The sequence below is a fragment of the Brassica rapa genome, chromosome A06 (genome assembly GCF_000309985.2).
Source record: "Brassica rapa cultivar Chiifu-401-42 chromosome A06, CAAS_Brap_v3.01, whole genome shotgun sequence".
In the NCBI taxonomy this organism is placed as follows: domain Eukaryota; kingdom Viridiplantae; phylum Streptophyta; class Magnoliopsida; order Brassicales; family Brassicaceae; genus Brassica; species Brassica rapa.
In genome coordinates this window covers 20,663,100-20,690,366 of record NC_024800.2, presented here as the reverse complement: position 1 = coordinate 20,690,366, position 27,267 = coordinate 20,663,100, and the positions used below count along the sequence as shown (strand labels likewise).

Below are 27,267 nucleotides of genomic sequence, written 5' to 3'. Positions count from 1 at the left end.
TAACAGAATAATATTAAAATATCATTTTTATTAATTGAAACTAAGTTGTCTATAAAATTTCATAAATGGAATTACATTAAGGGAAATTGCAAAAAAAAAATACTATATTCATAGTACCATTTTTATGTTTACACTATATACTTTTAGTCTAGACTTAGGGCTTAGACTTGAGTGGTGAGATAGGTTTTTGAAATGCAAAATTTAGGAATCTAATAAATATATAAATAAATACTTTAAAAATATATATTTTTAAAATAGTTTCAAAAATTATTTTCGATTTTCAAAAATAAATTTTGAAAAAAAATCAAAACAAAAATTATAAAAAAGTTCGAATTTGAAAAAGTATAATTCAAAATCATAAAAAAAATTTACGTTATTTATTTATTTAAATAATTATTTATTATATATAGAGAACAAACGTATACAAATATTTTGCCACTTAATGAAGAATATATTTTTGAAAATTTCTCTTTAGTAGTGGTAAACATGAATAATAGTACCTTATTTTTAAAAAATGGATAGATTTTTGTTGTATTGTGTGTATACTTTTTTAAATTTGATTCCATAATTTATAGACACAAATTGTGTATCAATTTATGGGCAATTTCTAATAATCTACAATTTTCTTTGAAATGCATATATATATATAGATATCATATTCAATCAAATAAAAACTAACATAAGTGAGTAGTGAAATTATAACTGTTTGAGACTTTAGTGACCTAATAAAAAACCTATAAATATTTTTGGTCAATTGGCAGCAAGAATATAGAGTGTCGCATATAAGCCCAAAGGAAGCAAGGTCATTCTTATGCCATTCCATTAAAAAAAAAAATGTAAGGTCATTCTTACATTTTGACAAGGAGAGAGCTATCAGTGGTTAGTTTCAAGAGCTGCCGCAGCTGCTAATTCATTTCCCTGGGAGATCAATTATATAAGCTGTATTTGATCAAACATGAACGAGTGAAGCAATGCGTCTCACACAGAATTTTCGCAATCAGTTTGTCAGGATAAAAATAATTCGCACATGGATAGAGATTAGCTCAACGCAAGCAAGAACTTGGAGTGCACAATGTCTTCCTGGGAGATGGTCTTCTCTGCAAGCATTTTCACCCTCTGTAAGTCAATCTCGAAAACAGCTAGATTTTCAGAGAGAAAGGTCTTGTTGCTACAACAGTTGTGGACAAACATAAGAGCCGTTCATTCACCTACATAACATCTGGATTGTTCCATATGCCCCTTTGTCTGAGCGCATGCAGACTCCATTGTCAGCGTAGGTACAAGGACCTCCCAGAAACTCAGGCAGCTCACTAGTACAACGAGATATTAAAGGTCAGTCCATGTAGCAGAAGCCTATAACATATATCAAATTTTTTATGAATATTCATACTGCAGAGAAAGAGTCCTTTGAGAGTTCAAGCAGAAATTGTTTTGTATAGCTCACCTAGCATCAATTATTTCAAGCAACTTGCTTTGGTACTACCAACCTCTCAATATTTTTCAGATACAGGATGGTTAAAGCCATTATAGACCAAGGTAATGAGAATCATTGAATTCTATAAATAGAAATTAAGTCAAAATTTTATTATAATTAACTTTTGTTTGGGTAAAACAAAACAACAGCTAAAATCATTCCGAGAAAATTTATTACCAATAAATAGAAAACCAGACTCAGTTACAAATATTTTTACTAGGATTCAAACAGGATACTGAAAGAAACAAAACAGAACCATTAACTGGTTTATTCATTACATAATTTACATTCCTACTTGCAAGTAAGTTCTAGCATTTACATTCCGAGCGCCCCTCCTTTTTCGTCTACCAGCTTGCTTCTTCCTATTCCTCATACCATTAGTACAAACACTCTGTTTTTCGTCATCATCATCATCATCATCATTACAAATAGAAACACTCTCCTTGGCCTTGCTCCTCTCTACCTTCCTCTTCTCAACAAAGCTAACCACTCCACGAAGAACAACATCACAATCATCATCCTGCATCAACTCTTCAGCTAACTCAGCAGGAGTAACCTCCGTAGAATCAACCAACCTCTCGATCTCCTCACACAGAGGATGGTTTAAACCATCTAAACCAAGGTAATTAGAAACCAATGTCCTAAACCCCAAACCCGTACAATAAGACATATTGATATGCATATCCATTCTCCCCGGACGCAGCAGCGCAGGATCTAGCCTTTCTTTGTGGTTAGTCGTGAACACGATGATCCTCTCGTCTCCGAAACTCGACCATAACCCATCGATGAAGTTGAGAATCCCTGATAAAGTCACCCTTCCATTATTATTATTTTTGCTTTCTTGATCGTCATCAGCTTCCCTGTCTCTAACCTCGGCGTTGCAGTCGATATCCTCAAACACCAAAATCGAACGATTGGTGGTGGATAACAGAATCCTCTTCAGTTCACCGTTGTCGTAGATACTACTAAGCTCCAGATCAAACACGTCGAATTTTAAGTAGTTAGCCATAGCTGCAATCAAGCTTGATTTCCCTGTTCCTGGAGGTCCGTACAGCAAGTAGCCTCGCTTCCATGCCTTACCGACTCTCTTGTAAAACTCTCTCCTCTTGAGGAACCTATCCAAGTCGCCGATGATCTTCTTCTTCGCGTTGGGATCCATGGCTAACGTCTCGAACGTGGAAGGATGCTCGAGGCTGATACACCCCCAGTTCCCGCCGGCGCATCCGTCGTCGTCCTCGGTCACGTACAAGTCTTTGCTGTATAGCTTCACCACTCTCAGGCTCCTCTTGATCTCTTCAGACTCCGCAACGACGTGGGTTAGGTAAGAGCTTGTGATTTTCTCTCTCAGCTTCTTCTCGAAGGTGAGCTCGTAGTGGCGTTTCACTTGCTCGCCTTTCTCCTTCTCCGACTGAACGTAGCTCCATTTCACCTCGGATTCCTCGAAGGAGTCGATGATCTCTTCTCCTTTCTCGATCGAGATAGTGAAGTGTTTCTGCTTTGGGGTTTTTCCGACGCGCAACCGCTCTGTCTCCGGTCCGATTTTGGAGCGGAGGTAGAGCTCGGCAGCGTCGAAGACTTGGTTCCGGTTCGAACCGAAGTTCTCGTCGATGATGACAGTGAGGGTCTTTGATTTGGGAGTGAAGAAGCGGTCGAGGAGTGTTGAGAAGTAGGTTCGGAGCTGCTCCGGGACGAAGTCGTGGAGCATCGATCTGAAGAGCATCAAGAATCCGGTGAGGGATGCGTACGCTGAGAACAGCGACGACGGCGAGAAAGCGTTATCGGAGGAAGGAAACATCTCTGCTCTCTGGCGAAGTACCTTAAAGATTTTTTTTAGAACGATGGTTGAGTTGAAGCTGTGATAAAGAGTATAGCTTTTTATAGAGCAAAAGGTTTTGTTTTTAATTAATTTAAATGATTTTTATATAGGAAAAATGACTTTACAAGCACGTTCCTTAATTTAATAAAGTTATATCGTTGATGTTTCTACTTTTCTGATTGTTCTCTTCTCTTTACATTCATTAATTTATTAATTTTTCTTTTTGTTTTTAATTAATGGGAAAAGGAAGTAAAAGCAAATTAAAAGGCTTCTCGAGGCAAGAAGAAGGAAACTTGCAGAGGAAAGAAGCTTGCGGTGCAAGGCGATTCTGTGTACACGTCAGACGCAATGCTAATGCGACAAATCATGAATCGCCACTTGGTCTTTTCTTTAGCTTTGATGTGAAGTAAAAAAAGTGATCCGATCTTTTTGACTAAGGACGTTGTCGGTCTCTGGCGCACAAGAGGCTTTACGGGCTATTACTGCAAGTCAAAGCTCCGTAACGGCCTCATGGGCCTTTATCCTGGAACAAGCCATCTGATACAGTAAGTTGGGTTGGTTTTATCAAGTTAGGCCTGCTACAAGATTATGTTATATATATATATATATATATTTTTTTTTTTTTTGAAAAAAAACATTCAAGATTCTGTCACAAAAGCATAGAGATGATAGCCGGCATAGTAGCTACATTGGTTGAGATGCTAAGCTTTGACAATACTCTTGGACCCATGATAGACTGGCGGTATATGTTTGATTGTAATGAAAGTTACATGGCTGTGGTTCCCATTGCTTGCACAATGCCAAGAAGATTGATAAATCCCTCCGGCTTAGAAAGAAGGTCAAACCTAGTAATGTCAATTGGGCAAGCTATTAATGGGCGGCCCATGTCCAAATCTATATAGAACTAAATGGACAGACCCATATTGGACCACAATTAAATTTTGTCCAAACGGACGAACCCAAATAGATCAATGGCCAAAGTTGGACTTAACCACTTGGACAATGGACGGCCCAATACATTTAAATTTTTAGGTTTTGCGATTTGGGGGAAAACACGATTTTCATTTTTTTTGTTCTTCGTTGGGGGAAACACGATTCTTCTCTTCCTTCTTCGATTCTGGTTCTCCTTCTTCGATTCTTCTCCTCCTTCTTCGATTATTCATGGGTCCTTCTCCGATTCTTCGTTGATCCTTCTCCGATTCTTCTCTTCCTTCTTCGATTCTTCCGATTTTGTCATCTTTGAAGGTTTGATTTCGTCATGATTTTTTCATTTCTTCGACTTTTAATGTGTGATTTCATTGATTTGTGTTGTGGGTTTTTATTATTAGCTACTTATTCGATGGATTTGTGTTTTGTGTTAGATACTCAAATGGATCGGTGAAAGCCAAAAGGGATTGTTGATGTCGAGTCTCGGTCCTCTCGGACGTTGGTGATTCATGGTAAGTCTTCTCCTTCTCCTTTGATTATAAAACAGATCGGTGAAAGCTCATGAATGTTATTTGTTGCTGTTTAGATGATCTTCTCGTGAAACCTCGGATCCATTTGCTGAGATCAAACCCTCTCAAGCCCATTTGCTGAGATCAAACCCTCTCAAGCTCAGGCTCTCTCAAGTTCAGACCCTCTAAAGCTCAGACTCTCTTTAGTAAGGTTTGTTTCCTAAGTTAGTTCACTTGAGGAATAAAACTTGAGCGTTGCAGTATGGGTTTCCGAAGCTAGATGTCTTAAGCTTGGTCTCAAAGGAGATGATATGTTGATGTTGACGGCCTGTGTCTTAAGCTTGGTCTCAGTTTTAAGACGTTTCCTATGTTGATTTGAGTCTTATGGGTTTTTGGGTTGATGAACGAGATGATATGTTGTTCGCCAATCATGCTAGGAACTCTGTATTAAAACTTTGTATTAAGTTTGTGTTGTGAGTCCTCTTATTGTCAGTGTTCTTGTGTTGTCTTGTGTACTGCTTTGCTGTATAATTAGAGATGTAAAAGAATACGAGTTGCCAGTGTTGTGAGTCCTTTTATTGTCAGTGTTCTTGTGTTGCTTGTGTACTGCTTTGCTGTATTAAGTTTATCTTATTTGTCATGAGCTTTGTTGCCTTTAACAATTGAGTAATGCATCCTTAAGTCATTCACTTCTTATAACTGATGTTTTCTCTTTTGTTCTCTTTTGTGTATATGGAAGCAAATACTTTGAACCTGAACGATGATGACTACTTGAGTGTTGAAGACATGATGGCTGAGAATGAAGATGATCAGGAGATTCAGGATGCTCAAGGTGATTCTGTAACCAGTCATGCTAAGACTAAAGGTAACAAACGTAGACACTCGATGTGTTTAAAGAATTTTAGTATTGTAGGAGATAGGTTGCCGGATGGAACTTATAATGTTAAGTGCAATCATTGCAATCAACCCTACAACTTAGATCTAAATAGGAATGGAACTAATACTATGCTGCGACATTCGAAACGGTGTTCGAAGACTCCTGGATGTACACCTGGAAGTAATAAGAAGTTGGATATGATTGTTATCCGTGAAATGATGGTGATGGCAATAGTTGAGCATAATCTGCCGTACCAGTTTGTTGAGTATAGAAGGGTGAGAATATTAGCAATTGCGGCGGTCTTGGATCCGAGGTTGAAGTTCAAGTGCTTAGAATACTGCTATACCGCTTTAAACCCGTCTACAAGCAAAGCTAAAATGGATCACATCCGTAAGAAGATGGAAAAGCTGTTTGGAGTGTATAAGAAGAATACTAAGGCCACTACTGCAACCACTTCAGAAACCACAATGGAGAATAGTCTTCCTGCTGGTTATGGGGTAAGTAGTCAAGCTATAGTCAATGGTTTCTTATTACTTAAAGTTCTAAGCTTAGTTGATTCTGTCATGAGTAGATTCTAAGCTTAATTGGTTTGCGCTTAATCATCTTTTCAATGTTTATACTGCAGGGATTTTATGCATTCATTACTCAAAATGCAGGAGAAGGGAAATCAGCTTTAGATGTCTACTTGGCTGAACCGCCCATGGATTACTCCGCCTTTCCGAAGCTAGATGTCTTAAAATACTAGAAAAACAACAAATCCCAGTTTAAGGAGTTGTCTCGTATGGCGTTTGATGTGCTTTGTATCCCTATTACAACTGTATCTTCAGAGTCTTCTTTTAGTGCTGGAAGTCGAGTCCTTACCAGGTACAGAAGCCGACTACTACCATCCAATGTACAAGCTCTCGTCTGTACAAGAAACTGGATTCGTGGGTTTGAACCGATGAGTAAGTTGTCTTTGCTTGTTTCAGTGATGAGATCTTTGCTTGTTTCTGTTATGTGAAATTTCTAGGTTATGAGATTTTTGCTTGTTTCTGTGATGAGATCTTTGCTTGTTTCTATTATGTGAAATGACTAGGTTATGAGATCTTTGCTTGTTTCTATTAAGTCTTATTGACTCTGTTTTGTATCGAGTCTGATATGGTCATCATGTACTGATTTTGTTTGTTAACATCAGTTCTTGATATGCTAGGTGATTCTGAGGATGAAGAGGAAGATGAAGAGAATGAAGGTGAAACTGAAGAAGGACAAGAAGAAGAAGAAGAAGAAGAAGAAGAAGAAGAAGAAGAAGAAGGAAGAAGAAGAAGAAGAAGGTGGTGACCAAGTGAAGTTGAAGTCTATGAGATACACTTGTGAACTTATAATCGTTTGTTTCAAACTTGCTCTTGCTTTTATGGGTTTGTGTCAGTGTGTATTTCGTTTTCAAAGAGATCCAAAACGTTTGTTTCAAGTCTATGAAGTCTATCTTGTGAACTTATAATCGTTGAAGTCTATAATCGTTGAAGTCGATAACATAAAGTTGAAGTCTATAACATCTTTAAAACTGAAAATTTAAGATACTTTACATCTTTAAAACTGAAATTATGTTGTTTACATTAAGTGGGTATATGAGCCGTCCATGTATAACCCAACAAATCATGGACTTATTTGGTTATGGTCTCATTTGAACATGGTTCTATTTGGACTTTGACCAAAAATGTCCAGTAAAAAAATAAAGTCCATTCGGACACACCCAAACCCGCCCGGCCCGCCCAATTGACATCTCTAGTCAAACCCATTCAAGGTTGTGAGGTTTCAGTTAAAGAATAATAAGATGTCCGAGCCAAAAGTGCCGGTGAGGTTCGATCTTGATGATCATGAGCACGAACCAAAAGAGAAGTCTCTGGAAGAAAGAGAGGGTTTGAAAACTGTTGAAGGGGAGGTGGAAGTTGTGAGGTTCAAATCAAGCTGACGAAGCAAAAAGCTCTAGGTAAAGCTATTAGCTAACTGGGAAACGAGAGCGTTTGAATTTCAAGCATGTGGTGGACCAGATTGCAAGTGTTTCAGTTCATCAGCCTCAAGTTGATGTGGTGGTTGCTTACAGTGCTTTCACCTCTGTATGTTACATTTCAAGCTTTTATGGTTCTGCTTAGATGCTGTTAAAAACATTTCTATAAATGTACACATTTTAGAGATTGTAGTTAAATCAGATATATTGAAGGATTGTGGAAGTCGAGATAGCAAAAAGATTATATTTAAGATTCAAAGAACCAAACAAAGCTACTGAGATTTTTCTGTAAACGGAGATACCATAACATTTCTACTACACAGATGTTAATGTCGCGTGGACACTTTTGCTTCTGCAGTTTTGTTTCTAAGTTTTTTTTTTTTGTTTTTAGAGATTTAGAAATTCTCCCTGTATATGTTTTCTACAACACAATTCCTTTACGAGATTTCCATTCTCATATTTCCATTCAAATTTCCATTCTCATATTTTAACCGGTAGGCCATCATCTATCTCAGTGTATAGTTTGACATTATCTCGGAAGTTACTATTATTAGTTAACGTCTTTCCCGTAGAGTGATATTTCATAAGTTTATAGAGATGGTTTTTTATATCTAATCAAGCGTTTATCACATCTCAAATTAAGAAATATAACAAACCTATCCCAAATATGAAAATAAGAAGTATTTATTTTAACAGTATATATGAAAAATAGACAAAATAAAAACAATCTAACAATGAATATATAAGAATAAAAATAAAAATAAATGACCTTAAATAAACGTATTAAAAAATATATACTCTAGAAAGGAACATCTCTTTATTAAAACTATTTCAACAAGCAATTTACAGTAAAACAAATTAGTTAATCACAACTAACTAAATATTAATATCACAACATCAAACATTTTAAATCATAAGAAGTGATAAAATTGAATAATTTCGAAAATTATATTCCATACAAAATATATGACAAAATACTTTTAAAATATTAACAAATTATACAAATATTATGCACGAAACGCGAGCTGACCTAGTAGTGATATAAAGGAACATCTCTTCATTAAAACTATTTCAACAAGCAATTTACAAAAAAAAAAAAGTTAATCAGAAGAAGTGATAAAAATGAATAGTTTCGAAAATAATATTTCATACAAAATATATGACAAAATACTTTTATAGTAGTGATATAAAAGAAACTGAACAATTGGATGAAACGGCGTCGCTTTATGGTTGATGCTACTTTGAGTAGTAAACGACTGCGTTTTTAGGAAACGTGTTTGAAGCAACGGCTGATTTTGAAATCAAAAGGACGTTCGAATAAAATGAAACTGAAAAATAGGATAGGATTCTAGAAAATCTTCTTCTTTATAACTTCCTTCTCTTTCAAAATTTGAATCATTCTTATTTCTGATCAGAAAGAAAAAATCGCAGAGTGAAAAAGAGGAGAGAGAAAGTATCGAAGTTCATTGAGAGAAGCCGTTTCTTGCGAAGCAAGCATTCACTTGTAGGTGATGTTTCTTTCTCGTAATTTTAAGACTTTCTTTTAGTTTCCACCATTGTTGAACTCGCTCTCATCTCTTTTGTAGTTCTTCTTCCCCGAGAACAGAAACAAAGATCTTCGTTCCGATCTTCACAAAACCGTACACTGTAATCTCTTACACTCGGTTACGATCTTCAAATAACCCTTCTCTTTCACTTGGTTACGATCCTAAACCCCAAATCTTGTTTCTAGGGTTTCATCACTCTCTTCTCTGCAAAGATGAATGATCTGATGACGAAATCGTTTCTAAGTTATGTGGAACTCAAGAAACAAGCCAAGATCGATACAGAATCAGACCGCGACGTCGAGAAAGGCGAACTCAACGAAGAAGCCCTCTCCGCTTTCTTCGCAGAGATCGAATCTATCAAAACCCTAATCGAAGAGATCACTCATCTCTTGCTCGAACTACAGAACCTTAACGAAGAGACCAAGTCCACTCACAGCGCCAAGATCCTCCGCGGTTTGAGAGACAGGATGGAGTCCAACATCGTCGCCGTGTCTCGCAAGGCGAACACGGCCAAAGCCCTAATCGACGCCGTCGAGACCGCGAATCGCAGGAGCGGATCTTGCACCGACAGGACGCGTGTCGCGATAACGAACGGTGTTAGGGCGAAACTGAGAGAGACTATGGGGGAGTTTCATCGGCTGAGGGAGATGATCTTTGCTGACTACAGAGAAGATCTCAAGAGGAAGTACTTTCTAGCGATAGGTGAAGAGCCGAGTGACGAGGACGTGGAGAAGATGATATCTGGAGGGCTTGTGAAGACGTTCGAAGTGAAAGCAGAGATGGATTTGGAGGCGAGAGAGAGACATGAAGCTGTGAATGAGATTAAGAGGAGTCTTAACAGGCTTCATCAAGTGTTTCTCGACATGGCTGTTCTTGTTGAGACGCAGGGAGATGGGGTTGATGATATTGAAGCTAACGTGGCTGTTGCTGGGAGCTTTGTGAGTGGAGGAACCAACAGTTTGTTCTATGCGAATCAGATGAGGAAGAAGAACAAGAAATGGGTTGTTTGGGGTTCGGTTTTGGGGGTGATTATTCTTCTTGTGTGTTTGATCTCCATGCTTGCTTCTCGTTGAATTGTGTTTCTGATTCCTTGTTTTGGTGGAGATTTGTTGCTTCTTTTGATTAGTCAAGCTAGCTTGGTACTTCTTTTTTTTCCCAAGTGTAATAGATCTTCCAATGATTTTGTATCAGTAACCTTCAGGTTTGGTTTGATGAATCTACTAAAATGGAAATGTCATATACCAAACTTAGAAAGAGAAAACATGCTATAGTGTTATGACTTTTCTTTTATTCGAATAGTACTTGTATGAGTGGAGACATAATTATATTTAATTGACTACAAGATATTCAACAAGAATCAAATAAAATTTGGTAAATTGGTAGATATATGTGATACAAACAATTTAGAACAAAAGCAGAGGTAAGCATTTGTATTTGATTTGACCACCAAGAACTCCTTTTACTGAACAGTTTATACTTATGTTGTGGGATAGGTCTGGTTTTCTTGGAACCAAGTTCACAATATATGACAAACCAAACAGCACAAGCCCAACCTAAGTGCAGACTTCACTCTAAGAAAGCATTCTCTAAGTTACCTGCTACTAACTAAACCGCAGGAAACATAGCCTAAATGTTCTTGGCACAAGGGGAGCTAGAAGAATGCACTGTGTTATGGACCCTATACCACTCTCTTCTGTTATGGACGATGAGTCGCTGAGCCAACAGTAGTTAAAGGCATTAAAGAGGAAGTTTCTTCCTCGTCTTCACCGAAAGAAGAAACCAGCTCAACAGACGCAGAGTTCTATCGTTCTCCAAGCATGTTGGATCAGGCGCTGGTTCTCAAGAACAAATCTCCAAGGTGGCACTAGCAGAGTGACCGTTGCTTCAGTTAAAAACTTCCAGCAGCTTGTGGCAGACATTCACCCTTCTCTAGATGCGCTGCCTCAAGAACATGATAGAGTGATCTTACAGTTTGGACACCAAACAGGCGTGTGGAGGGTAAGTTAACTCCATAGTAAAATACATCTCTAGATATCAAGCCAATGAAGAAGCTTTTCGTATGTAGCTCTTTGAACTATACTTTAAACCTGCTTCTCCTAATTCACTCTGACAAAAAAAAAACTTGATGGGGCTCTTGGTGGAAAAGCTTAATGAAGTTATATCCAACGTAATATATCAACAGAGGCCATAACACAACAACATATAATAGTTTTTAAAACCTAATGTGACAGTAGAGTGTCTTCCCGGGGATCCAATGGCAGTGACCTTCAACAGTCTCAAACTTGTCCTGCCCAAAGCTCTCTCATCTCAGTGTGGAATAAGTGATAAACTCCGTTGAAGTAAACTGAAATGGTTGGCGCGGAATAGGATTCCTGCAATCATATGGATTAAGAGTCAAGCAAAGGCAACCATAACCTTCAATTAACAGTATACAATTGTGCAGTTTAAGTCTGGTGTAAGCATAGATAAAGATACGTACGGTCTAGGGCCATAAACTTTGATCTGACGGATATGAGTATCTCTCCCGTTGAGGTGATTTGACAACATGGCTATTTGCAACATGAATGTATTCACAAATGTTTCCCTGTGAAGAAGAGAACACACAATGGTTAAACTGATCACCTCACTCCTTAGTAACCAACGAAACAACTTAGGCAAACGGCTCAAAATTTTACTGACACTGGAATCTCAACCCATCTCAGAGTGGAAACTCGCTAGCTAAAGACAACGTCTAAGCGACATTAATAAACTTCTGCAAGAGCTTCTCTGACGAAAGACAGTCTTAAAGCTGCTTATCATAGCGCTAACATAATTATGTTCATCTTATCAGAACAGCTTGCTAACTTGCTTCCCAAAACCGGAAAGAAACGGATTACTAGTAAGAAACCATAGTTTCAACAGTGCAGCACATATCATGGACCGGTTCCAGTCAGAGATAGGCAAACCCAAACAAGTTCATTGCTTAGTAACCTACCGAAACAAGTTCGTTTAGACATCTAGTAAGCAAAGCCCCAAAGGCAAATGGCTCAAAAGCTGACTGATATAGGAATCTCAACATATCTCAGTGGAGACACTCGCTAGCTAAAACACATATCTACGCAATATTAATAACCGCTGCAAGAGCTTCTCTGAATAAAGAGTCTTAAAGCTGATTATAAAAAGTAGCCCACACTCTGTTCATCTTTATCAGCAGCTCGCTAGACTGTTTCCCAAAGAGACTACTAGTAACTAAGAAACCATATTTTGACAGTGCAGCACGCACATACCGTGGATCGGTCCCAGAGAGAGATATGCTAACCCAACCAGATGGCTTTACAAGCTCAACACTTTTTACCTCCTAAAGGAGACAACAACATAAAACATCAATCCACATCACAAGTTAGGAAAAAAAAAACACTTTCTTAAGAATAAAAAGATCACCTTTAAGTTATGAAAGCCATCACCAGCACGAACAGAGATCTTACTAGGCGTATAGCTCTCGTCAAGCTTAAAGTCAACGTACAAAGCCACTAACTTTTCAAATCACAAAAAAGGGTCAAAACCTCAAGATCTGAATCCCTCTCTCCCCCCCATTAAAAAAACTAGATCATAACCATACCTGTAATCTCACTTTCTTCTGGAACTGAATGTTGATCAAATGTGGTTGCAAACCATCTGATCTGCAAAAAAAAAAAGGTGGAAACTTTCGATTCAGCGAGACAGAGAAATGATTAGAGGAAGAGATGGGCATTTAGGGTCTAACTGCCAATAGGTCTCGAGATTGTCGTCGCGGAGAGTGTTGACGCCATTGCCGGGCTTGCAAGAGCTGACGCTCCAAGCTGCGTTTTTGCCCATCTCTCTCAGATCGTCGTCCACGATTAGCTTATCGTTTCCGCCTCTGATTTTCCCTTCTTCCTCCGATTCCGATGATTCCGTCGCCATGTCTAATCTCCGATTTCAACACTTTTTTGCTAAAACCCTCCCACCGAGGGTTTGAATTCGTCTTTATGGCTCAAGTGGCCTCGCTCATAGGAAAAACGAAAAACGTCGTGTCGTTAATAATCACTAAAACGACATAAAGTTCTTGTTTGTTAACAGGAAACAACATCTATTTATTAGAGTTTATATTTAGATTGGGTAAGCCCTCAGACTATTGGGTTTGATTGGAATGAAAAATTTGCAATTTTTTAAAAAAATTATAAAGGATGATAATTGGAAAAACTTTACGGTACTTCTAAAGCAGTTGTCAATCACACCTTCTGTACAACAGTTTTTGTTTTCAACATCTAACTTTTTACTCTTTTTTTTTTTAATATTCCACGTCATTCTCTTTCTTTCAAATCATATTTAACATATTTAAGTTTTACATTTTATAATAGTTTTGTGGAAAAAATCAAAACACTTTATTCTACTATTTTATATCATTTCATTATATGCCCAAATCAAATAAAGCAAATCTTTACTTATAGATTAGAAAAATAAATATTTTAAATATATAAAATAAATTAAGTTATTATAGACAAAGATTTTAATTAACTAAGAGAAATTAAAATACCCAAAATTACCATAACTAATAGTAAAATGTCATATATTAGTGGTCTCACTTATTTTCATTCTTTTTTTGATCAACCACTTATTTTCATTCAACATGTTGAAAAAATTACTTCAGTTTAAACCATGTAATATTTTCCTTTTTTAAGACCTCCATCATACATTGTAATAGTTCAACTGTTGAATAAATTATTCCATAGTTCCATTGTATCTAGTTTTAGAGGTCGATTGGAAAGTGTTTTAAAAATGTCATAAGATTTTTCTATAGCCCAAATTATTTTAAAGCATAAATTATTTCCAATCATGATTTGTAATTTTTTTTAAAGCTAAATATTTTCTTTCTTTTTTGTTTACTTTTCCTTTAGAAAGCAATCAACCTAGAGTACTTATTTTTGGATTAAAATTTTATATGTAAGTCACTAAATCTTTTCACCTACAGTCAAAATTTTACAGCAAAGTTATTTACCGCCACAGCAAAAAAATATTATATACTTTTAATTCTACAACAAAAAAAATATAAAGCTATAGGTCGTTCTAATCAATCCTTTAATTCAGTGGTTCAAATAGAATTCATTAATTTTTCTATACTAGATAGATGATATCTTTAGCCTGATTTAAGAACTAACATCAGACATGAATTTCATAAAATGGTTCAGTGTATTTCAATCAAATGTGAATTTTCATGAAACACGTAGAATTGTCAAATAAATAATTTATAACACTAAATTTTAAACTTCATGTCAAGTAATATAAATTGTCAAATAAACAATTAAAAAGAAATCTCACTGTAAATATATAATGTAAATAGTATAACATATGTTTGCTATATAAAATCTCAAAGAAGTTAAGAACTTTGTAAAATATGGCTATATGTACAATTAATAATTACTTTATTATTATTTTTATGTATTTTAAAAAGCATAGAAAAAAATCCTTTCAATTCTTCTGATAGGAACACCTCAATAATTTAATATTTAGAGTTATAGATAACATTAATATGCCATGGATAAGATGTAAGGGATTTTCAATAAATGAACGAAGAGAATGATTGAAAAATAAAATCCCATTGAAATCGAAAGAACAAAGATGGTCCACTTTGGTTAAAAATCTTAGCAACCAGAATGATGCCCACTCTTTGTGGTTCTCATCCTTCATCCTTCGACCGTCTCAAGTCTCTTAACTACTCTCATTTCTACCCCAAATTTCTTCTCTGGTTATGGATAATATCTTGTCATCGATCTTGTCAAAGTTAGACCGTTCATGGATTAGATCATTGGTTGGAAATTTTGATATGAGAAAAGTACATTGATCCACTAGTAAGCTTGAAAGCTACTTATTAACACTATCAAAATTTATAGGAAGAAATTGTGACAGCATCAGTATAGCACTATACATATAACCAATGACGGATTTAAGCTGGAGGCCTTTTGCATTTTCATTCACTTAATCAAATATATTTAATTAAAGAGAATTAACTTATATTTTTGAGAGAAAACAAAAATTAGTAGAGAACATGTGACCCATACCTTCGTGCATGCATTGGCCCCAGTTAATTACTATTTATCTCCTTGAATTCATGAAGAAGTTGGGAAAGGCAATGAGAAAACTATTTTGTGGTAAGCTAAGATGTGTATGTGTATGCTACTCTAAATCTGACTTTCATATTTTGTCTGGTATAAATCTTTTTTTGGATCTACCACTGCATGTGTAAGTAAGGATCCCTAATCAAAGGGTTTGATTAGTAAGAACTGTGATTTTATTTTTTGGCTGTAAAAGTATTTTTTAGATTTTTAATTTTTAAAGCTTTTACATTTAGGCTGTAAGTATTTGTCTCTGCATAGTAATTATAAAGACATGAATTTAAAATATTGTTGTGAACTTTAAAAAAAGCTGTGAATTGAAAAAAAAATATACAAATCAAGATTAATGTAAATTTAGGACCGTAGGCATAATTGTAGCTGCAGAAGGCATCTACAACTATAGCTAATCACACTCAAAATCGCTTAGCGCTATGTTGATTGTCTGATATTTAATGTTTGTTAATCGCCGATTTCATTCGTTTATATCAATTATTAGTTTATTATATATAACATACCTGAATAATTGGCCGTCTAGACACTGTTTACTCGATTATCTTTGTTTTTAGATAAAAAATGTTTACTCGATTATCCATTTTTTTTTCCAATATAAATTTGATTATTCAACAATGAATTCTATAACAATTGACTTGACGGCCACCTAATGGCCAACAACAGAATGATGTATACATTTACTTGACATGCGATCTTGGAAAGATCGGAATTTTACAAGTTGCAGAAAAGAAACAAAAAAAAAGGATTAATAATTTGCTTCTATGACTTTTATACCATTTGCTTAGATCGAATGTAAAACACACTCACATTCGGTAAAGGAGAAAAGGGTCTGTCTATGTGTGCAACAGATTTCAAATTCCCGATTATTTTGTATTTTTTTCAGTTATAGTGGTTATTCCACTAATTCACTCAAGAAGAAAATCCAAGCATAATTCAAAACACAAAGATATAGACTTTACTTCACTGTTTTCTTTTACAATAGAGAAATTTTATAATTTTCTTTATTATATAGAAACATTTTGGAGGCGAACCTTCCCACCTTTATTTTAAGGAGATGCTTTTAAACATATAACTTAAACTCTGCGGGAATGAAGAACCACAACAAAAACACCCAGCAATCGGGAAGTCAAAGTTTTTACTTACTCACTTTCTCTCTATATATATTACTTTATTTAACAAAATTTATACAAAGATTGATGGAGTCAAGACCACTAAATTGCTCTCTCCAGTTATTCAGGTTTATATATCAGAAAAAAGGATCAAATGATAATGTAAAAGCTGAACCAAATTGCGAAATTATCACTTTGATCAGCATATATAATAGAATATGATTCTGATTCTGATGATGTCAACTTTGTCGCTTCAGTGAATCTTTTCTTAGTAGTGAAATCCGAGGCTAGATGTGTTGAAGAGACTCCGTGATTGAGTTTCCCAGCTTGCCGATGGCTGAAACAGAGATATACACGACACAGTTACTTTCCAGACAAAGTAACAATAACTCAGAATAATCAAATAAGTTTTCAGATAGATAAATATTCTTACAGCTTCAATAGATGTTGTTTGGCTCAGGTTTATCACCGATAAATCTAGAGATCCTTGTTGATCTAGCGGAAACAATGGCACATCCACCATTATTGATGGCTTTGAAGCATTTACTACTGGAAGATTTGTAAAGTAAGCATGCAACTGAAATTCATAATAAAACAAAAAGAATATTATGAGAAGTTTTTGAATAATAACAGTTTGATCTTGTTTTACATATAAATCTTCAACCGCAAGCTCCAGTTCTGAGTTTAGGACAGCGAGTTTCATTGACAAGAACTGCAAAAGTTTGTCAGTTTAAAGATTCTGACTTGTAATTTTGGTTAATGGTGAATCATGGTTCATTACTTACCTCAACTTGGGTCTGGAGAGATTGAACATAATTGATGATCTCATCAAGCATACCAGCTTGTCCAGTGACTTTTTTGCATCCAGGGACAATATCTTGCAGATATTTCATCTTCTTGCTGATCTTTTCTCTTCTTGCCTGCAGATACAAATCCATTCAAAACCCTAGAAGTATCTTCTTCCTTGTAACACAAGAAACATATTATAAACACTTTTTATTACCCGTTCTGCTAAACTGTGTCTGTCTGTGGCTTGGCCTCGACGAGATCTGACGTGGATATAATCCAACTTCTGGATCTCTGAAGCTCCCTTTGATGTCTCTTTTGAAGTGTCTGAAGATGCTTCCGTGTTGTTACTCATGCTTGATTTTCCTTTCATGTTTGACTCTGTCTCAGCCGCTACTTTGATCTTCTTCTCTGTCTTTTCCTCCTCCCTTCTCTTAACCTGAGACATCATTATATTTATAAAAAAAATCTCAAAACCCATGTCTTAAAACATTTTTTAAAACCAAAATTTGATCTAACAAACCTCTGATTTTCTCTTGTTTTTCGAGGAAATAGTTCTGTTTTCTTCACTGTTCTTCAACATAACCCCCATTGTATCCACTGGATCCATCTGAAGGCTACTTGTTCTTGAAATGCAGCCATCCATAGCTTCACGTGAAGGACCAAAACCCATGTTAGGGTTTGGTCCAAAACCAGATCCAAGCATTTGGAAATGGCTGAAGGTACTCTGCAGCAACTCATCATTGTTACTTTCATGGAACTGAAGTATCTGAAGAAGTTCAGGTGAATTGTCACTGCTCTGAGACACAACTTGTTTTTGTTGTTGCTGTCGCAGCCATTTAAGCCTTTCAAGTACACTCATGTCCATGGAGCTTAAGGACAAGTTTTCTGGAGAGACAAGACCTTCCAACATATTGTTCTCAGGAGAAAACTCTCAACTTGGGTATTTATGTAAATGATTTTTAAAGTGAGACCAAAAGCACAAACATAATAGAGAATGTGGATTAAAGCTTTAAAGCTCTGATTTTTTTTGTGCTGATAAAAGCAAAAGAAGATGTTATAAATGTATGAAGGGGATATTTAGGTTTATTTAATGTTGTTTGGGCAAGTTGCTTAGAAAAGGTGAAATATGTGGGAGAAACTAATCCATTGATAGCCATGCGATGGAGGCAGGTCCGTCTTAGACAATCTAATAGCCTTGGTCCTTGGACAAACATAAAAAAATGGGTCATATTTTAAACATTTTTTTCATTGTATTTTTTAAGTTCAACTAAAGAATTTCAATAACTTACAACAAATAAAAATAGGTATTAGTTCTTTAAATGAGCATTTTTTTTTTATAAAGTTACTAGCTATTTGCTCTTTAACAAATTAATGTGGACTTTTTATTACTACTAAAATCACACTAAATAAAATATTGGACCCAAGGACCCATGGCCATTGCCCCTACTGCCATGGTCAAGAGTCGGCACTGGATGGAGGTCTAGTAGTAGACAAGCTTTGGTCTATAATTGTATTGTTCGTATTGCATGTTACCCCAATTTTAATACGAACAATACAATTATATTGAGAAATAATAACTTTTATTCTTTTTAGTTGTTTAACATAATACAGTAAATTTGTAATGTAATGATTTTGCTAACTGATTGTATATTATATGATTCATGATATTTGCATCAGGTTTAGTATAGTACGCCGTGTTTAAAGTTATAAAAATCAAAAGATATAAACTTTTAAATGACCGGATCAATCGATAGGGTTTCTATAATTAATATTTCAATTATATAAATGAAAACACATGCAAGTATATTTTTCTCTTTTTTTCCTCTTCTTCCTCATCAATTTCTCTTAATGAAAACACATGCAAGTTTCGATATTTTATATTCAAAATTTACATTAAGATCGCAAACTTATTATAAGCAAAGAAAATAAGGTCTGTTATGCAAGGATATTCTGAATCTATAGCCTCGGATAGAGGAGGTCCAAATAAATATGGTTTTAAGAACAAAGAAAATAGATGGAAAAGTTTGTAAACAAAATTTAAGATGATAGTTATAATATACTATGTCGTTATCTTAAATGAATGCTGGCAGTTAAACATATTTTGAATTAGCGTTTGGTGGATAAACCGGGTCCAGTGTGTATTCGACTATGACTACAAGAAAAAAGGCTCAAGAACAATTTGCATAAAATAGTAATAAAGATTCCGTATCAAAGGGCGATTGGGACATAGATTGATAAAAGTAGCGAACGAAAGAAGATGGGAGGAGAAGGTGTAGGGTCTATAAGTGACATAACCCACACCATGTGGGCATGTCCTTATGAACACTAAATTTAGAGGTTCTTTATCCTTTCTGTTTTTTGGGAAAATTGTTTTTTTATACCAAAAAAATGAAAATTATGTCATATTAGACTAATCTCATATACTTTATGTTCTATTAGGCTAAATATTTTCAAAACGGCAATATTGCCCTTAATTTCAATTCAAAATTACAATTAATAAAACAATTATTAAATATTAAAATATAATTTTAACTAAAATAATTAAAAAATATTAAAAATCCCAAAACAAATTAGCGTTCGAATTTTTTTCCCTCAAAGGGATCAATCGATCCCCTAAAAAACCATTTGATCTGAACCGGTCGATCCTGATAAACATATCCAGAACAACGAAAATATGCGGAACATATGCTGATCGACCAAGCCCAGGTCAGTGGATCGCAAAAGCTCGATCCCACTTCCATCGATCGGTCGCGTCTTCGGGATTGATCGATTCCGTGCCCAGGTAAATCTTCCAAATTGATTTCCTGGTTTTCGACGGTTAAATCTGGTTGGATTCTCACTTGATTTGAACCGAACAAACATGAGCTATGAACTCTTAAAACTCGATTTCTAATCAATCAAACCCATTTTTCTCTTTTCATTGAAGAACAAAGGGGAGAAGAAGATGGTGTGAGAAGAAGTTTCCAAATAGATGTTTTAATTTTTTTAGTTTAAAAATTGATTTTATAAATCACGAATTTATTTAAATGATTTAATAAATATAAGGAAACTGAATATTTCCAAATATTCTATTCCCATATTTTTTTAACGCTGATTTATTATGATATTACAATTAAGAGAAAGATTACATAGACGATCCGACAATCGACAATACTACCTGTCTTATAAGGATCTACGCCTAACTGCATTACCTGAGCTGTCCTACGAAGATCATGCATGACCGAGTTTACTTGCACCATGTTGAAGATCTCTTGTAAGTCTTTCCTACGTAGGCTTCATACTTGTTTAATAAATCGTTTTCTCCAGGACTTGAAGTGTAGAAGCATTAATTGTTTAATATTTTATTCTCATATTTTTGGAACTGACTATCCTTATCCGTAGAATATGTATTCTACTATATGTATAACACAGTAAATATGTTTGAAAATGATTTCTACTAGTTTTAGATTTATAGTAATGTGTGGATTCTGATTTCTAAAGATTTTAGATTTATAGTAATGTGTAGATTCCGGATTCTACAGATTTTAAAACGATAGGTTAAGCGTGTAATGTGTATTCCAGATATTTTTAGATTACTATTATTTACGTAGATCACATATTCTAAACTTATTAGATTCAATGAAAAAAATGGATTACAATTTCTATTGTATAGAATGTCAATTCTACTTTTTATAGAACAAAATATGAAATTATGATTTAAACATTTTTAGAACTGGAAAAAATATCAATAAGTTGATATAGGTATTTCATCGGTAGTTACTATTTTTTGAATTTTTTTGTTTATAAAACTATTTATTTGATTTATTTTAGAAAATACTAAAGGGTATTAGAAGAAAAGAAGGTACAAAAAGGATATTAGCCTAATATGATATAGTTATCATTTTTTGGCCTAAAAAACAATGTCCCCTTTTTTTGGTAAAAAAAAGTGGTTTCACCTTTCTTATGTGAATATGGCTTCTATTTTCTTCTTCTTTTTTTTCCTTTCAAGTTGATGAGAGTAGGCCTAATTAGGAAAATAAACGATGAAATAGACCTCACGAGTTAAGATATATCAAATTAAATCGAGCAGACATTAATATTTCAGTGTTTTTCTATTTGAAATATTTTATTCATGAACTTATTTATTACTGAATGATATCCACATATATAAAATTAAATGATAATCTGTGCCTTATGCGGAGTGAATTTAAAAATAAAAATTGTACTTAAATAATAAAAACAATATACATTTTGTTATCAGTATCCTTTTTTACATTTGATTAGAGGTAGACATTCGAATACCATTTGATTCGTTTCGGATTCTTGAGGGTTCAGTTCGGATTTTTGCGGGTTTGGTTCGGGTTTAGGTTCGGATAACCTATTTTAATTTCTTTTAAAAATTAAAGTTCCGATATACTTTAAATTTTTCAAAATCTAAAAATAAAAGTAATATATAACATATAAATTTTAATAATGTATGCCAAAATACTTAAACTTAACATAAAAATTGGTTTAGCTTAAATATTTGGATATGAAATCAATAGATATTTTAAGTATTTTAGGTATTATAAATATCGTTTAGCTATTTTAAACATATACTTATAATTAGTTGTACAATTTTTCATTAAATAATACATTGAAAAAGTATAAAATGAATTTTTTTGAAATAATTTTTTTTCTATAACGTGAATCTAGAGGGAGTATTTGAAACAATGTGTTTTACTGGGCCTAGTTTAAAAGTCTGTTAAGGCTACATTTGAAACCAGTTTAATCTGCAAAATCAACTTAAGCTTGAGGAGGAAGGTGCACTATAAACATAACACGTGGAGCAATAAGCACTGTCCGTTTAAAAATGTATCCGTTGCTCTTTAAAGATGCAACGACACAAATATAAAAGCGTATATATCAGAAGGAGATGATTCCTCGGTTCTTTCACTTCTCTTAGGGTTTTCTCCCAAAAGTTTTTTTCTCAAATTTTCTGGAGATAACTCCTTTTCAAAGAAGCAGAGAAGTTCACGAGTCTTGAAAGAGTACGTTCTTTCTCTTCGATTTCTCTTGATCGTGAATCTGTTTTGTTGGATTTTGTTCATATCTTATTTAATTAGGGATTTGATGCGATCGATTGGGTTTTTACGATTTTTTTTCCTTAATCGTTCATTTATTTATTGTTGTAGTGATCCTGGAAAGCGCTTGAACCCGTATGGAATCATTGTTGAGGTAACGTCTCTGTCTACGCAAATTGTTTTTGTTCTTCTAATCTTTGAGTTTCATAGACGAACATATCTGACCAGTTTGCGTTGAGATTACTGTATGTATTTTAGCAATTAACATGAGAACAATTATATTTTGATTTACAGTTTTACTTAGAACTTGATCGTGCTTTAGATTTGTGCTACTTGCTGTTCTGTTATGGATGTTTATCTAATATCTTTGACTTGAAATTGGTTATATAAAGCGATGCTTATATACATATGTTTCTTTCTTGTGTCGATTGCTTGTATATTGTAGAATTACCGATCACTTTAGCCTCTCTCTGTTTTTTTTTTACAGATTGAAGATAAGTGTGAGTCTCTGACTTGAACGGCTAAAGAAGTAGCAACATAAAACATGTAAGTTGTTTTACTTCTTTATGTCTTTTTACTGCCGATTCTTACTTTTGATTAAGTTTTATGAAACTCCAAAAAGTTCATAGGCAGGCACTAATCTAATAGTGTTCTGCCAGAATCTTATTTGGAGACAATGTCCCGAGTCCCTGTTGCGTGAAGCATAGACCCAGAGGAAATTTACACCATGACCCTAGAAACTATTGGTTGGTAGTGCAAGGAGATGTTTGGGGGATGGAAAGTAAAACACACTTTAGTACCCACGGCTTTACAAAAATAACCGTCGCCTTAAAAATAGTCTTTTTGACAGAAAATGACTATGTCTAAGGCTATGAAATTGAGAGATGGATAAAGGGTGACAAAGTTTAGTACCAACGGCTTAAAAAGAAGTCTTTAGACAGAGACTGTGATTGAAAACGCCTTCATCACAACACACGGCTTGCAAGAAAGTCTTTTGACAAAGATTGTGATTGAATATGTTTTCATCACATTAGTAGTACCCACGGCTTGTCAAAAAAAGGTCTTTAGACAAAGACCTTTTAGTACCAACGGCTTAAAAAGAAATCTTTAGACAGAGGCTTAAAAAAAGTCTTTACCCACTGCTTACAAGAAAGTCTTTTGACAGAAAATGACTATGTCTAAGGCTATGATATCATTCGAAGGATTCATTACCACAGGCTATGCATTGGTTTTGAACTTGTTGAATGGAAATAACGATCACAAGTCATGAAAACTAATTGTCCCAGTCCCGTTGCGTGAAATAACAATCACAAGTTACTCAAAGTGATTGGAAAATCTTGCTACCCACGGCTTTACTAAGGGGTTTTAGTACCAGCGGCTTAAAAATAAGTCTTTAGACAGAGACTGTGATTGAAAACGTCTTCATCACATTAGTACCCACGGCTTTCACAAGAAAGTCTTTTGACAAAGACTGTGATTGAATATGTTTCCATCACATTAGTACCCACGGCTTGCCAAAAAAGGTCTTTAGACAAAGACCTTTAACTACCAATGGCTTTAAAAGTCTTTAGACAGAGGCTTAAAAAAAGTCTTTACCCACGGCTTGCAAGAATGTCTTTTGACAAAGACTGTGATGAAAATGTATTCATTGCATTACACGACTTAGAAAAGACCAACGGCTTTGCAAAAAAAAATTAGACAAAGGCTATGAGATCGTCCCAATGGCTCTAAACCACTATTGGTTGGTAGTGCATGTCTAAGCAAGAAACATTTGGGGGATGGTAAAGTGAAATATGCTTTAGTACCCACGGCTTTACAAAAATAACCATCGGCTTACAAAATGTCTTTAGACAGAAAATGACTATGTCTAAAGACTATAAGATCATTGGAAGGATACATTAACACAAAGGATATGAATTGTTTTTGAACTTGTTGAATGGAAATAACGATCACAAGTCATGAAAACTAATTGTCCCCAGTCCCATTGTGTGAAGTAACGATCACAAGTTCCTCAAAGTGATTGGAAAATCTTGTTTTACCCACGGCTTTATTAAGGGGGTTTAGACAACATTGGTATGTACCGTTTGAAAGAAGTCTTCAGACAAAGACTCTAAATCTAAATCAGATCCCTTGCTTACCCACAGCTCTATGTTTAAGGATGCAAAGTGTGACAAAATTTAGTACCCACGGCTTAAAAACAAGTCTTTAGACAGAGACTGTGATTGAAAAAAAAGTATTCACTATGTGAGTACCCACGGCTTGCAATAAAGTCCTGAGACAAGGACTGTGAATCATAAAATTAGTACCTCACGGCTTGCAAAAGGTTTTTAGACAAAGCCTGTGATTATTAACGTTTTCAGCGCATTTGTACCCACGGCATTGCAAAAAGGTCTTCAGACAGAGACTTTGATTAAAATATCTTCATCACATCTGTACCCACGGCTTATGAAAAGTATTAAGAGAAAGACTTGCCAAAAAGGGTCTTTAGACAAAGACTGTGATTGAAAACATATTCATCACATTTGTACCCACGGCTTTGCAAGGAAGTCTTTAGACAAATACTGAGTGAACACGTCTGCATCACACTAGTACACACTGCTTGCAACTGTGATTGAAAACGTCTTCATCACATTAGTACCCACGGCTTGCCAAAAAAGGTCTTTAGGCAGAGACTGTGATTGAAAACGTCTTCATCACACTAGTACCCATGGCTTACAGAAAAGTCTTTATTGCTTTACTACCAAACAAACCTTCAGACAGAGACTGTGCACGGCTTATAAAAGGTTGGATTCATTAAGTACTCACGGCTTATAAAAAGTGTAGGCAAAGAATCTAAATCTGAACCAGATCCTTTGCTTACCCACAGCTCTATGATGCAAAGGATGTTTGAGGATGAAAAGTGTGACAAAATTTAGTACCAACGGCTTAAAGGAAAACAAGTCTTTAGACAGAGACTGTGATTGTAAACGTAGATTGCGTTAGTATCTGCGGCTTACAAGAAAGGTCTTCAGATATAAAAGAATGTGATTGAAAATTTATTATTCATCACATTTGCACCCACGACTTGCAAGAAAGGTCTTCAGACATAAAAGACTGTGATTGAAAACATCTTCATCACATTTCTACCCACGGCTTCGGAAAAAAAAGTCTTAAGACTGAATGTGTTGCGTGGGATCAAGCAACCACAACTTAAAAAGATCCTCTAGACAAACAAAGGCTAGTTGGATGGTAACTGAAAACGGATTCATTGCTTGAGAGAAGTCTTCAAACGAAGTCTCTATGAAGCAAATGAGTTTTTCATCACATTAGTCCCAAGTCCCGTTGCGTGTAATAACGATCACAAGTCATGAGAAGTATACCCACGGCTTACAAACAAGTCTTTAGACAGTGACTGTTTTCATCACATTAATAGTACCCACGGCTTGCAAGAAAGTCTTTTGACAACGCCTGTGATTGAATATGTTTTGATCACATTTGTACCCACGGCTTTCAAAAAGGTTCTTACACAAAGACTGTGCTTGAATTCGTCTTCGTCACATTAGTGCCCACGGCTTGCCAAAAAAGACATAGACTGTTAATGAAAACGTCTTTCATCACATTTGTACCCACGACTTTGCAAGAAAGTCTTTAGACAAATACTGAGTGAACACAGCTTTACCAGTAACCACGGCTTGGAAAACTTATGTTGGATGGAAAAACGACCAACTTCTCAGAAAACATTCAAGGCAAAGACTATGAGTTGAAAAACAATTTATAATAACCCACGGCTTATAAAAGGTTGGATTCATTAAGTACCCACGGCTTACAAAAAGTTCAGACAAAGATTCATACGGCTTTACTATAGAACATATATAAATAGTATAAAGTTATGGACTACTTTGTAAATACATTACCCTAGAATACTCTCGTGTACATGTATATATACTCTTCATATGTTCTAATAATATTTACACTTTTCATAATCCTATATGGTATCAGAGCGTAGAAAATTTAGGTTTTAGGAGCTAAAGCTCTGACAATCTCAATCTCAATGCAGTCACCATACTACAAGCTCTTTGGCGACAACCCCAACTATGAGAAACTAAAGGTGTTTGGATGCTTGTGTTTTCCCTGGTTAAGACCGTATAACACAAACAAGTTGCAAGATAGATCCACAAGATGTGCCTTTCTTGGCTATTCGTCAACTCAAAGTGCCTACTTCTGTCTTGATATGAACACAAGTCGTCTTTATACTTCACGCCATGTCCAATTTATTGAGACAGAGTTTCCATTCAAAACAGAACCGCAACAAAAGACATCGTCATCTCCGGATGCATCTCCTGCTGCACCTCCAAATGAACCGCCTGTCTCCTTTATACCACTACAATCAATGGGATCCCCGAGCATGAACCTTCACTCCACCTCTCAGGTATTACCTTCTAACTCTCAAAACTCTCTCTCTTCTGCAACCTCTGAGCCCACTGCTCCTTCTCAAAATGAGTCAACTCCAATGACTCAGCCTCAACCGTCTTCCCCTGAGCCCACTGCTCAAGCACAAAATGAGTCTCAACCCCAGACTCAGCAACAAACCAATGAAACAGTAACCACTACCCTACCTACCGTGCCTACTCAACCCACTGAACCAGAAAATCCAAATACTGAACTACCTCAAAATGTCCACAAAATGCAAACTAGAGCCAAAAATAGAATATCAAAACCCATCCAGAAATTGACTCTTACAGTTGCAGGTGGTAACAAACTTAACAAAGAACCAACGACCATCATTCAAGCTCTCAAAGATGACAAGTGGAGAGCTGCTGCAATGGCTGAGTTTGATGCGCATATTGTTAATCATACATGGGACTTAGAACCGCCACAACAAGGACAGAACGTCATCGGCTGTCGCTGGCTTTTTACGACCAAATATCTCTCTGATGGCCGTGAAGAACGTCCTAAAGGTAGATTGGTTGCTAAGGGTTACACACAACAGTATGGAGTTGACTACTCAGAAACCTTCAGCCCTGTCATCAAATCTACTACAATCCGTCTGGTTATTGAAATTGCAGTCACTAAAGCCTGGCCGATCAAACAA

General features: G+C 35.4%; 5 protein-coding genes across 11 annotated transcripts; 2 read left to right on the top strand and 3 right to left on the bottom strand.

Annotated features, from left to right (window-relative positions):
• Positions 1-1,621: 1,621 nt before the first annotated feature.
• Positions 1,622-3,872, bottom strand: LOC103874084 (AAA-ATPase At2g18193). The gene has a single exon (XM_009152499.2). The coding sequence runs from the start codon at positions 3,267-3,269 to the stop codon at positions 1,758-1,760; it is 1,512 nt and encodes a 503-aa protein (XP_009150747.1). The 5' UTR covers positions 3,270-3,872; the 3' UTR covers positions 1,622-1,757.
• A 270-nt stretch (positions 3,873-4,142) lies between these two features.
• Positions 4,143-7,112, top strand: LOC103874083. Of its 2 annotated transcripts, XM_033273649.1 has the most exons (3): positions 4,143-4,729; positions 4,804-6,100; positions 6,229-7,112. In XM_033273649.1, the coding sequence occupies exons 2-3, from the start codon at positions 5,429-5,431 to the stop codon at positions 6,346-6,348; spliced, it is 792 nt and encodes a 263-aa protein (XP_033129540.1). In that variant the 5' UTR covers positions 4,143-4,729; positions 4,804-5,428; the 3' UTR covers positions 6,349-7,112. The 2 variants fall into 2 exon arrangements, with proteins under 2 accessions (XP_033129540.1, XP_033129539.1); XM_033273648.1 differs by having other exon boundaries at positions 4,143-6,100.
• A 1,599-nt stretch (positions 7,113-8,711) lies between these two features.
• Positions 8,712-11,342, top strand: LOC103874081 (syntaxin-112). Of its 4 annotated transcripts, none has more exons than XM_033273645.1 (3): positions 8,712-9,091; positions 9,174-9,196; positions 9,342-11,342. In XM_033273645.1, the coding sequence occupies exon 3, from the start codon at positions 9,347-9,349 to the stop codon at positions 10,205-10,207; it is 861 nt and encodes a 286-aa protein (XP_033129536.1). In that variant the 5' UTR covers positions 8,712-9,091; positions 9,174-9,196; positions 9,342-9,346; the 3' UTR covers positions 10,208-11,342. The 4 variants fall into 4 exon arrangements, with proteins under 4 accessions (XP_033129536.1, XP_033129535.1, XP_009150744.1 ...); XM_033273644.1 differs by having other exon boundaries at positions 8,713-9,095; XM_009152496.3 differs by having other exon boundaries at positions 8,723-9,091; positions 9,174-9,234; positions 9,320-11,342.
• On the bottom strand, positions 11,247-13,183 carry LOC103874080 (anaphase-promoting complex subunit 10). Its single transcript, XM_009152492.3, has 6 exons — positions 12,877-13,183; positions 12,733-12,793; positions 12,555-12,647; positions 12,401-12,471; positions 11,614-11,718; positions 11,247-11,506 (listed from the first exon to the last, which is right to left on the bottom strand). The coding sequence occupies exons 1-6, from the start codon at positions 13,053-13,055 to the stop codon at positions 11,437-11,439; spliced, it is 579 nt and encodes a 192-aa protein (XP_009150740.1). The 5' UTR covers positions 13,056-13,183; the 3' UTR covers positions 11,247-11,436.
• Positions 13,184-16,325: 3,142 nt separating this feature from the next.
• Positions 16,326-18,297, bottom strand: LOC103874079 (transcription factor HBI1). 3 transcript variants are annotated; one of them, XM_009152490.3, is made up of 6 exons: positions 17,675-18,064; positions 17,369-17,590; positions 17,151-17,285; positions 17,015-17,077; positions 16,799-16,942; positions 16,326-16,702 (listed from the first exon to the last, which is right to left on the bottom strand). In XM_009152490.3, the coding sequence occupies exons 1-6, from the start codon at positions 18,062-18,064 to the stop codon at positions 16,634-16,636; spliced, it is 1,023 nt and encodes a 340-aa protein (XP_009150738.2). In that variant the 3' UTR covers positions 16,326-16,633. The 3 variants fall into 3 exon arrangements, with proteins under 3 accessions (XP_009150738.2, XP_009150737.2, XP_009150739.2); XM_009152489.3 differs by having other exon boundaries at positions 16,799-17,077; positions 17,675-18,297; XM_009152491.3 differs by lacking the exon at positions 17,015-17,077 and having other exon boundaries at positions 17,675-18,296.
• Between the last annotated feature and the right edge of the window lie 8,970 nt (positions 18,298-27,267).